Consider the following 12300-nt stretch of genomic DNA (forward strand, 5'->3'; position numbering starts at 1 on the left):
ATACTGCAGCTGTGTCTGTTTAGTCCACTACTACTACCACTACTACTACTAATACTACTACTACCACTACTACTACTAATACTACTACTACTACCGTATCATACTGCAGACGTGTCTGTTTAGTCTACTACTACTACTACTACTAATACTACTACCACTACTAATACTACTACTACCACTACTACTATTACTACCTTATCATACTGCAGCCGTGTCTGTTTAGTCTGCTACTACCACTACTACTACTACTACTACTAATACTACTACTAGTGTCAGTTTAGTCCACTACTACTACTACTACTACTATCTTATCATACTGCAGCCGTGTATGTTTAGTCCACTACTACTACTACTACTACTATCTTATCATACTGCAGCCATGTCTGTTTAGTCCACTAATACTACCACTACTACTACTACTATTACTACTACCACTACTACTACTACTACTATTATCTTATCATACTGCAGCCGTGTCTGTTTAGTCCACTACTACTATTACTATTACTACAACTACTACTATTACCACTATTACTACTACTACTACTACTACTACTATCTTATCATACTGCAGCCGTGTCTGTTTAGTCCAATACTACTACTACTACCACTACTACTACCACTATTAGTACGACTACTACTATTATTACTACTGCTACTACTACTACTACTATCTTATCATACTGCAGCCGTCTCTGTTTAGTCCACTACTATTACTACTACTACTACTACTACTACTACTACTACTACTACTACTACTACTACTATGTTATCATACTGCAGCTGTATAAGTTTAGTCCAATACTACGACTACTACTACTACTACGACTACTACTACTATCACTACTACAATCTTATCATACTGCAGCCGTGTCTGTTTAGTCCAATACTACTACCACTACTACTACTACTACTACTATCTTATCATACTGCAGCCGTGTCTGTTTAGTCTACTACTAGTACTACGACTACTACTACTACTATTACTACTACTATCTTATCATACTGCAGCCGTGTCTGTTTAGTCCAATACTACTACTACTACTACCACTATTACTACGACTACTACTATTATTACTACTGCTACTACTACTACTATCTTATCATACTGCAGCCGTGTCTGTTTAGTCCACTACTATTACTACTACTATCTTATCATACTGCAGCCGTGTCTGTTTAGTCCACTAATACTACCACTACTACTACTACTACTATTACTACTACAACTATCTTATCATACTGCAGCCGTGTCTGTTTAGTCTACTACTAGTACTACGACTACTACTACTACTATTACTACTACTATGTTATCATACTGCAGCCGTGTCTGTTTAGTCTACTACTAGTACTACGACTACTACTACTACTATTACTACTACTATGTTATCATACTGCAGCCGTGTCTGTTTAGTCTACTACTAGTACTACGTCTACTACTAGTACTACGTCTACTACTACCACTACTACAATCTTATCATACTGCAGCCGTGTCTGTTTAGTCCAATACTACTACCACTACTACTACTACTACTACTACTATCTTATCATACTGCAGCCATGTCTGTTTAGTCTACTACTAGTACTACGACTACTACTACTACTACTATTACTACTACAACTACTACTACTATCTTATCATACTGCAGCCGTGTCTGTTTAGTCTACTACTAGTACTACGACTACTACTACTACTATTACTACTACAACTACTACTACTATCTTATCATACTGCAGCCGTGTCTGTTTAGTCTACTACTAGTACTATGACTACTACTACTACTATTACTACTACTACTACTACTACTACTATCTTATCATTCTGCAGCCATGTCTGTTTAGTCCACTACTACTACAACCACTACTACTACTACTACTACTATTACTACTACCACTACTACTACTACTACCTTATCATACTGCAGCCATGTCTGTTTAGTCTACTACTACTACTATTACTACTACTACTCTCTTATCATACTGCAGCCGTGTCTGTTTAGTCCAATACTACTACTACTACTACTACTACTACTACTACTAATATTACTACTACTACTACTACTACAATCTTATCATACTGCAGCCGTGTCTGTTTAGTCCAATACTACTACTACTACAACTACTGCTGCTACTTCCTCTGTCCATTAAAAAACCTTGTGGAATTATTTTGTGTTAGCACCTAATCTTTCTTGCTGACTACCTGGGCTAAATCTTATGCCAGCAATTTTAGATGTGTAAGCCCAGGGGTCTTGAGGTCTAAGAGTTTTACTTGCTGTGTTTTTTAATGGGCTTAATAGTAAAGACATGTATTTTAACGGAAGCATGTATTACCTTTTAATGTTTTCTTCTGATAGTCAAACAAATCACTTCAAAAATAGGCTCCCTGCGCACATTCATCCACTCCAAACGGAAAGAGACATCTGATACAAAACATTCCTCTTGTCGCCTGAATTAATTGATGCGTCCTGCTGACAAATGTACCTTGTTTCATAAAAAGAAAAGTTGGGACCCAAGAAAAGTGGCTAAAATACGGGACGCAAATACAACTGTGTCTGTCCGGTTACCCAAGCTTATCCGTGCGGGAAACTGTGAGGGCCGAGTTGATAATGTCGCAAGTTTGCTACTGGGCACAGAGAAATAAAAATGGTATCCAGCATTTCATCTGACTCTTGGGAAATAGACACAGGGCCTCATCGCCAAAATCCAAAAGTATCCCTTAAAAATCCTACAGCAGGTCTATTCAATTCCGGTCGTGGAAACATTTCTGGTTTGGGATTTTTATATGGTTCTTGAAAGAACCGTCCCGTTGATGGTTCTTCAGAGACCCTAAAATGGTTCCCCTATGGCAGTGTTTTTCATCGCTCTTAATAACCTTATTTGGTTCCACCTTTCACCTTAATTTTTCAGAGTGTAGCTAACCAATACATTGTAAGTCTACATTCCAAAAGTTTATTTTTCAAATATAAGCGATTTAATAGACTTAATAAGTAGACCTAATCGATTATAATTTCGTTTGCATGAGCATGTTCGTCTGTCTGTTTGTCTGTATGTCTCTCTGTGTGTGTGTGTGTGTGTGTGTGTGTGTGTGTGTGTGTGTGTGTGTGTGTGTGTGTGTGTGTGTGTGTGTGTGCGCGTGCGTGTGTGTGTGTGTGTGTGTGTGTGTGTGTGTGTGTCCCTTCAAAGCATGGTCTTCACCCTGTGAAACCTCAAATGTTGACATAAATTAAACTAAATGAAAATGTCTTAAACTTCACATCAGTGGATACATTTCATTTAAGATGTACTTTTAGCATGAGCGAATATGCGGCCCAATTAACACAACACAACACGCAGGCTGTATTTACACAGAACATATAGCCGTGTCAAACCATTATATGATGTTTCAATGTGACTCCTATAGAAATCAATCAAGACCCAATTGTGAGGCGTCTACATAGGTAGCCTATCTACTGGCCAGATTGCAGACACACCGATACTCCATTTTTGATTTTTATCATCTACGATGTTTGCTCGGTTTTAGACACGAGGTAGGCCTGCTGTAGTAGCCGACTGGAAAAGTCACATGTAATGTTCAACAATTGAATCCTGTCTTAGTGGCATGTTGTCAGCACACATCTGTTGTTTCAGACCGAATTGCAAACATTTGAACCATACGATAGGCCTATAAAGACAAAAATATAATAAGTATTGTCTAATACTTATGCCAGGGGAGGTCAACAGAGGGGATGCCTGTGCAATTCTACATAAAATTTAATTAACTGTACCGAGAAACATCTAACCAACCCTTTATCCTGCCTCAAATGACAAGAGCGAACAAAAGACCATTTAAAATACTGCCACCAAAACATGACCTAGATTGCATTGAAAATACTGTAGGCTATAGCATATGACTCAAATGAGTTTATAAAAGGGTAATAACAATAACAATCCTATTCATAATTATAAAAATTGTTATAATAAACAACAGGCCTAATAATAATAAATTGTGAAATTTCGAAAGAGATATAGGCCTACCTTTTTAGGTAAAATAAGATAAACAAACTAAAAAACAATCATCTAAATTACAAGCCACCTGGCTATGATACCATGTAACATATTCATGTAAACATGTAAAAGTGTTTTCAATTATCACTACATTTCCAAATAGGCCTATGCTGTACATGTGGGTAAATACGGGGCCGTCACAGCATTTATTGATCAATGCGAGTTTACTCATTTCGACACCGCTCAGTGAGGCGATTCTGAGAGCCAAATCCCTGTGGATTTGAGGATTCTGGACCGGGCAAGTCTGTATAAATCTCCTTAAATCAGGCCCTTTTCGATTTAATCAGGACTATGACAACTCTGTCGAAAAAAAAAAGGTGCCACCGCTACTTAAATGATGCCAGTTTGGGGGGAAATGTAATAAGTGCAGCCTGCTATAGAACTTTTCTACAGGGTAGAGTATGACAATAATCCCACGGTGTGTATAGCCTCTGTAACTGCACAAGTATCCTGTAGGCGTCAGGCCTAAGTGTTGTCAACAACTCGGACCCAGCTTTAACTATCACAAGGCCATATTCATGTGATCTTCTTTTTGCTTATAACTTCTCAGTTCCAACTTCTTACAACACAAGGCGAGACAAATTGGGGTCCCTAAAGTCTGAAAGCTTAGCAAGGAGTGAATAATTCTCGCCGAGTGAGAGGTCTCCTCGAAGTCACGCAGGCATCTCTTTTAAATAGCGCTCGGATCAAAAGGTAATAAGATCAAGGTCTATTTTATTTACTGTGAAAAAAATACCTTCCTGAATTGATAACGGTTCTCCCTGAGTGCTGGGCCTGCTTTCTCTTCGCAAAGACTTGACAAATGTCCGCGCGTGATACCGACATTTAAAAAAACTTGAACCAAACATACACAAGCACAATTACAAGAAATGCTGCTTACAATGTAATCGTTTATTTCTGGTTCCAAACACAATAAGTTACTGTTGAAATGTTTACTTGTCTTGTCCTCATTGACACAAATGATTGATCATAATGCGTAGAAAATTGAGGAGGTATACAACCAACGTATTAGGCTACTCGTTTACAGCACGGTCATCTCACCATGCTTGTTAACATAGCGGTTAAATATAAACAACCAATATGCCTTCATTACAAATGTAACATGCCTTAAATCTGAAAATGTTGATTTTGGATTAACAAAGGCCATATACAATGTTTTTCAGGGGCCTATGCTGAAATTAAAATAAACGACTTCTTAAATAATTGTAAATATCTTATGCGTTCAGATTCGTTAATAGGCTGCTGATGGATTAAATGCATTAGGCTATACATTTCAGTGAGCCCTCACTGTTTTAAGCATTCATCTGCTCGAAGTTCTGCATTTGCAATGACCAACTGCTACATGTCCATAATCGAAACTCAACTTGAAATAATTGATAACACCCAAAACAAAAAAATGCATCCTCGTTCGAGTCTGAAAATATGTGTAACACACATTATTGCTTTAGCTTTCATGCAGAAAACAAATAACACGTAAATGGATTATATACATTTACAGAAAAAGCCAACTGTATTCGTGCATGCGCAATAAGCAAAGCAATCGGAAAGATATCAGAATCCAAGCTGAGAAACATCCTTCTTTATACACAAACATCTACACGATGTTCACAAAAATTGTAATTACTTTTTTCCGTATTTGAGGACAACAACAGTCCGTAAAGTACCTTCTTGCACAAGAAGCATTATTGATTGTCATTCCCCGAAAGAGGAACAAAACACCATAGTCGTTTAGCGGTCAGAGGGGAAAAAACGACTTCGTGAAAGCATTTTCTTCTAAGGTAAAACCGACGGATAAAATGCTTCATGAAAATAGCAATTTCTTTCCAATTTCACATTTGAACGTCTCCCACTTGTCGCCAATGAAGCTTGTGCGGAATGTGCGCACAACTCGGTCTCTATTCTGTGCTCCTTCTTTCGCCATGAGCAGTGCTAGAGCGCCCACTATTTCAAAATACAGGAATATTATTTCACAAGACTTGGAAAAACTCAATAAAAAAGTTACTATCCCGTTCGAAAACTTTTAGCTAACTTTCGGGTAACGATTCTTCGCCGTTTCTAACCTCCGAGAACATAAATCAAAACTACTCCACTGCGCAGTTTGTATGGAAATGTTTTTCTCTCATATATTTTATACAAATCCACCAGCAGTGTTTCTCAGCATATATGAAAGTTCTGAAGTTGGGAACAAGCGAACCCGAGGCTGCAACAGCGAGAAGGCTGGAGACACGAATTAGGATGTTTTACGGTTAGTATTCACATGAAGAGCGAAATTATATCTAGGAGGACAAAGACCCGTCCCCCAAAGGAACTGATAAATGACAATGACACATTGGTGACGAGAGTTCGAGCCGCCGACCGAAAGCGTAAGAAGGGAAAAATACCTACTTTTGGCCAGTTTTCTTGCCCTAGCCTTGGATCTCATCTTGTCGGCTTGTAGATTCCTCTCGTCCTCCGTGAGCCCAGAAGCAGCAACAACACTATCTTCATCTCACAAGCATTGTCAGTTTGTTGGACACCTTCGCACATGCGCACAGGCCATTCAATCTGCCACCCTCGTCAGGGACAAAAAACTTTGCAATGTATTCATCATTATCACTTTTTGTCCTATCCTCTCCCCTTTAGATCACTTATCTCTTTCCTCCTCCTCCCTCTGAGCACCATCCCGGACCCCCCCCCCCCCCCCCCCCCCCCCCTTCTCTCTCCGGTACTACCGCTATTGCCACCACCAGCACCTTCTTGACCACCCCTTTAAGAGCAATAACTTATTTTTCGCAAACCCGTGGTATCCGGACTAGAAATGGACACAGCATGATAGCCTATGTGATGGGGTCAAGGTCGCATCCCTCAACTGCAATGTGATTGTTATCAAATATCCCTACTGATCATTCAAAATTATCACATCAAAAATCTAATTGAAGGTAAAGTAAAAACAATAAGGGGGAAAAAAATAGCTTACTATTGTTATTACTGGCTATTATTATCAGCCTGTTTATTATTAGGCTATGATAATGAATATGATGGCTTTAATGTTACCGTTGTTCCTCTCATTATTAGTATTGCTATAATAATGAATTACGAGAAAGATAGGTCCTATTCTATTACAGATAGGCTATCTCAAATATATGTTTAGACTATATTTACAAATAACGCCATTGACGTGTCATCTGTCATTGTGTTCAATGTAGGCTACTCAAATGTCACGTTCTGCAAGAGGTTATTTTTGCCTCCACTAATTTAAATGCATACGTTGGAGTCCACGCATCGTAAACAACAGGTGTAGATTAGCAGGGAATTTATGATATAGCTCTCCGTAATGAAAATGTTGCATGCTTTGCCCCCCGAGCAAACCACACGAAACATGCAGCCGCCGAATTTCAATAGACGAGACGAGGGACTTGAGCGGGCTGGTTTCAATGAATTGTACTTCTAAAGGAAACATATTAAGTCAATGTATTTTTAATTTAAACGATTCTTTATTTCTGTACACCTATCCTCTCCGTGCACTATGGAGCAGATGTCGTACTTAGCTACTAAAAAGTAATGAATATAAACATGTAGCGCCGTTGTGTCACAAGGACTCCAGGTAAACCCAGCGAGGAGTTTCAACGTTAAGTATGATTTTGCCTTCCACTTGTTTTAAGTTGCATTGTATGACATTCAGACATGCCGTGTGTATGACAGCAGGCGTCTGTTGCTCGTCGCATGCATATCAACAGGCAATGTTAGGTGTGCGGTCGATTTTAGTTGGAGGTTTGGTTATATGCTCTATAGCCTATTCTGCAGCCCATAACGCAGCTAAGCAATTGAAATATGTAAGTCTGTTGTCTACCGTGTGTATGAATTAATACAATATTTACAGTGAACTATATGGATGTTGAACGAAAGAAAGGCGAATATTGCTATAGTCCTGTACTAATCCACATGTAGGCTAGGTATGATTACTGTTCAGTTGAAGCAGTGAAGAAAACAACCTGTCTAGTCAAGCAAATATCCGAAAAGTATCGGCCCTCTCTGACAACAAAAAGCATCGTTATTCGGCATAATCAATTATTCGCATTTGAAATTAATTTCATTATTGGTCCTATTGCATGCAGTTCATTGACAATTATTAAACCACATTTCTGTATGTTATTATAATAATTATGATTATTATATTGTAAGGATGAATGTTATTATTATTACTTGCAACTACTTCGACGCAACATGTAGATAGATTTTAATTCACAGGCCTACACGTAAAACCAAATCAGGAATGCTATGTTCATTTAAAAAAACGACGTAAAAATGGATGTATAGCATACTATTTGAAAACATAGTCCTAGAAAAGAAACGAGTTGCATGATTAATTGCATGACCAGGAGATTGATCTCGGAGGGAATGAATGAAATGTTGTGATCTGTAAACGGGAAAGGGGTACCTCTACAGAAGATTTAGACCAATTAAGACCGTTAACCAAACAACGGGTGGGATCAAAGCCTTGATTGAACACCAATACGAAATTATTATAAATACTAATTAAATAATACATGATAATAAAAATACTTTTGTCTTAGTATTCATTCATGACTTGTTATTATTAGTAGTAGTAATTCCTATTTGTTTTTATTATTGGGCTATTATGGTAGTATTGGGGATAAGATGGAATAGGCCTAAGTAACATGGGGACCGGAATATTCACCAAATATTGCAATTGCATATTACATCCAATGCATGATACTATATTTAGAAACGTATGGGAAAAACATCAGCACAGGACTACCATCTACATCGGCACAGGACTACAATCACCAACCATAATTGATCATTTCAATTTAAACAGTACAAGTCAACCACGCATTCAACATGTCATGTGGTTGACAAGGCGTCCACATTTCCTCTAAAATAGCAATTGTGACAATTTTAGTCATTTCAACTATTGATCTGACAACGAGAAAAGATTGTTTGTGGAATCTTATGTTGCCAAACAGAGAGTTATCACGCAGGTGTTACAACAAATCTCACTGTAACCGGGTGACATTGAGCCAACAATCGGCAGGTTAGTATTCATTTCATGTATCAGTGCTACTTTGTTTAGCCTACTCCTGGGTGTCTAAAAGAGCGGTAGACTGACGACTGGGAATATCTATAGTCGTGTCTCAATCGACTGATTGCATCGATAGCATTTCCTGTTTAAGTGAAGTAAAAATTAAAAGGGCCATTCAACAGCAGTTTGGTCGAACTTTTTTTTCTCCAAAATGTTTACACCAGCTCTCCAGAACAATTTCAACGTGCGCCAAATGTCTCTCTCACATTGGGCTGGACACATCATTTCATATGGTGGGTACAACGCCTTTTTTAAGAGCAATTAATCCTTTTAAAGAAGAGTGTTGCTCTTCGGCACCCGTTCATTGTGGAGTACATTTTGTGCGTCATTTAAACGTCCGCCTTTTACGAGCTCAACGTGATGGCTGTGTAACCCCGCATTTTGTTGTATTTTCTTCACATGTTCCTGCAGTTTTAACACGGTAGGTACAGCGGCAGGACCAGACCCCAGAAGATCTACAGGTCGTCAATCCAATATGCTAATCTATCATCAACAAAAAAATTCCATGGCTATGCAGAGCCGCTAACATCAATCTTCGAATTGATTGATTTAAAATGAAATGTAAAACAATGCTTTCAAGCACTGCATTATCTTGTACACTTGTTATTTATCTATGACCTATTCCATTTAGGCCTATATATTGGCATATACACATAGGCTACATACACTACATGACCAAAGGTATGTGGACACCTGCTCGTCGAACATCTCATTCCAAAACCATGGGCATTAATATGGAGTTGGTCCCTTCCTTTCCTGCTATAACAGCCTCCACTCTTCATGGAAGGCTTTCCACTAGATGTTGGAACATTGCTTCAGGGACTTGCTTCCATTCAGTCACAAGAGCATTGCTGATGTTGGGCGATTAGGCCTCTCGGCGTTCCAATTCATCCCAAAGGTGTTTGATGGGGTTGAGGTCAGGGCTCTGTGCAGGCCAGTCAAGTTCTTCCACACCGATCTTGACAAACCATTTCTGTATGGACCTTGCTTTGTGCATGGGGGCATTGTCATGCTGAAACATGAAAGGGACTTCCCCAAACTGTTGCCACAAAGCTGGAAGCACCGAATCGTCTAGAGTGTCATTGTATGCTGTAGAGTTAAGATTTCCCTTCACTGGAACTAAGGGGCCCGAACCATGAAAAACAGCCCCAGACCATTATTCCTCCTCCATCAAACTTTACAGTTGGCACTATGCAATGGGGCAGGTAGCGTTCTCCTGGCTTCCGCCAAACCCAGTCCGTAGGACTGCCAAATGGTGAAGCATGACATTAATTTCCAATGAAACGTTGCGTTTGCCTTGTAACGTTTTGTTGCAGAGGCAGTTGCAGTGCGTTCGGTGTGGGGCATATGTTGGATTTATCGAAAGTATGCATCTAACTGTATGCTAGACGGCTTGACAGAAATGGTAGCAGAGGGTGAATGTTGAACTTCTGCTGCATACACACCTACAGCGTCACTGCGCAAAATGGCACGCAGTATCATCTGTGGTACGCAGCATCATCTGGATACGTGTGCAACAAAAGTTCAACAATCACCTTCTGCTACCATTTCTGTCAAACCGTCTACGCATACAGTTAGACGCATGCCCCACACAGAACGCACCGCAACTGCCTCTGCAAGGCGAACGCAGCGTTCTAATGGAAATCATCGAGGACTCCTTTTCGATCATTGTGCCGCATGCATATTGTAGTCTACCTAGGCCTGCATTGATGGGGGCATTTATCATTATGTCAAGTGTATTGATCAGTGACATATGAAATACACTGGCTGTGGAGTGGATAGAAATATTCAGACATCCACAGTTCTGAAGGCACTACTTCTTATCATAACCTTCCTCTTTATCAAAGAGTCAAATAGTACCGTGTCATTTTAGTAGCGGTAGGCTATAGGCTGTCCGCCCATGTTAGTATTACAACGCCAATTCTTAAAACAACAAACGTTGCTTTAGAATGAATAATTACTGACGATGTAGGCTATTATAAGGCTTATAATAGTATTATATATTTAGTTATTCATGATTTTAGGCATGTAGGATGTAATGATGATGGTGGAGGTGATAACCATGATTGCAATCTTCATAGTCACCCACCACCACCGTCATCCTCATCATTAAGGCTTTTCTCATACAGTTTCAACACATCATTGGTTAGTTGAAAGCTCTGAAGAAATTAGAGTTAGAATGGGGATTAGGTGTGGGGATCAGGTGTGACCCGGTGGGCCCAGTTCAAACAATATGGGATTGGTGTGGTCTGTGTTCCGCGACTCCCGGTGCAGTTTTCCCCCGACACAGGCTGAAACACAAGCTGTATCCAAGGTGGAAAAGGCACCGGGGATTATGCGTAACGCAGAGATAACGGAGCTGTGCATTATATGTGAAATTAAACACCCCGTCGTCAGGATTTGGGACAGAGCAGTCAAGCAACATAAAAAAGTGGGTCTGCGGGCTTTGTGAATTATAGAAGTATTGTACATATGTGAACAGTAATTCTGCCACAGCCAATGAAATGGGAGAGTAAACATGGTAACTGGAGGGTGGTGGAAATTCCAGGTTGCAGGCTACCCCCCACCACCACACACAGAGAGAACTGCCTACTCCCCGCTCCCCTTTCGGCATCGTGTGTGTTCCTCTCGCGCTCTGGCTCCGCGCTATTGTGACTGCGCATTAAATAACTACCAGCCGGTCGAGTGTCGACACTGGGGATACAGTAAGCATATATAAAGGGACAGACTTTAGAGAAAAACACGTTGTTTTAAACGGCAAAATGTGGGGATCTATTCGTCCATCACTCACCAACATTTAGCCTACAATGTCAAGATTTACCAATGCCCTGTTCTGCACAGCCGCTAAATGAATCTGTAATTAGAATATTTCCCTTTCAATTGGTTTAAGTGGGGAGCACAAACAGACCACCCCGAGTCAAGGTTTTTTTGGCTGATGCACTGGAGTGGGCCTACCCGTAGCGCTGCACTGACTGGTCCCTCTTTTGTACTCGGGCTAATGAAGTCCCAAAAGCGGTCCGTGAAGTTGCCTTGGTAATCATTAGCCATTGATTGGATTGAAGACCTTGAGCGTCTAGGGGAAATGGGAAATCTGACCGCTAATCCTAGACACAGTCTTTTTCCTGTGTTAAGGCGCAGTCAGAGACAGTTAGTCCATATAGCCTAAAATGTGGAAA

General features: G+C 39.9%; 1 protein-coding gene across 1 annotated transcript in view; it reads right to left on the reverse strand.

Moving 5' to 3' along the window:
* The window catches only part of LOC120060937 (histone-lysine N-methyltransferase PRDM16-like), a 355472-nt gene extending 348901 nt beyond the window's left edge, over nucleotides 1-6571 (reverse strand). Inside the window, exon 1 of the mRNA XM_039010379.1 lies at nucleotides 6427-6571. Coding sequence (XP_038866307.1) covers nucleotides 6427-6463 — 37 coding nt within the window. The 5' untranslated portion in view covers nucleotides 6464-6571. The remainder of the gene's footprint in view (nucleotides 1-6426) is intronic.
* Between the last annotated feature and the right edge of the window lie 5729 nt (nucleotides 6572-12300).

Source organism: Salvelinus namaycush, chromosome 16 (assembly GCF_016432855.1).
Source record: "Salvelinus namaycush isolate Seneca chromosome 16, SaNama_1.0, whole genome shotgun sequence".
Lineage (NCBI taxonomy): Eukaryota > Metazoa > Chordata > Actinopteri > Salmoniformes > Salmonidae > Salvelinus > Salvelinus namaycush.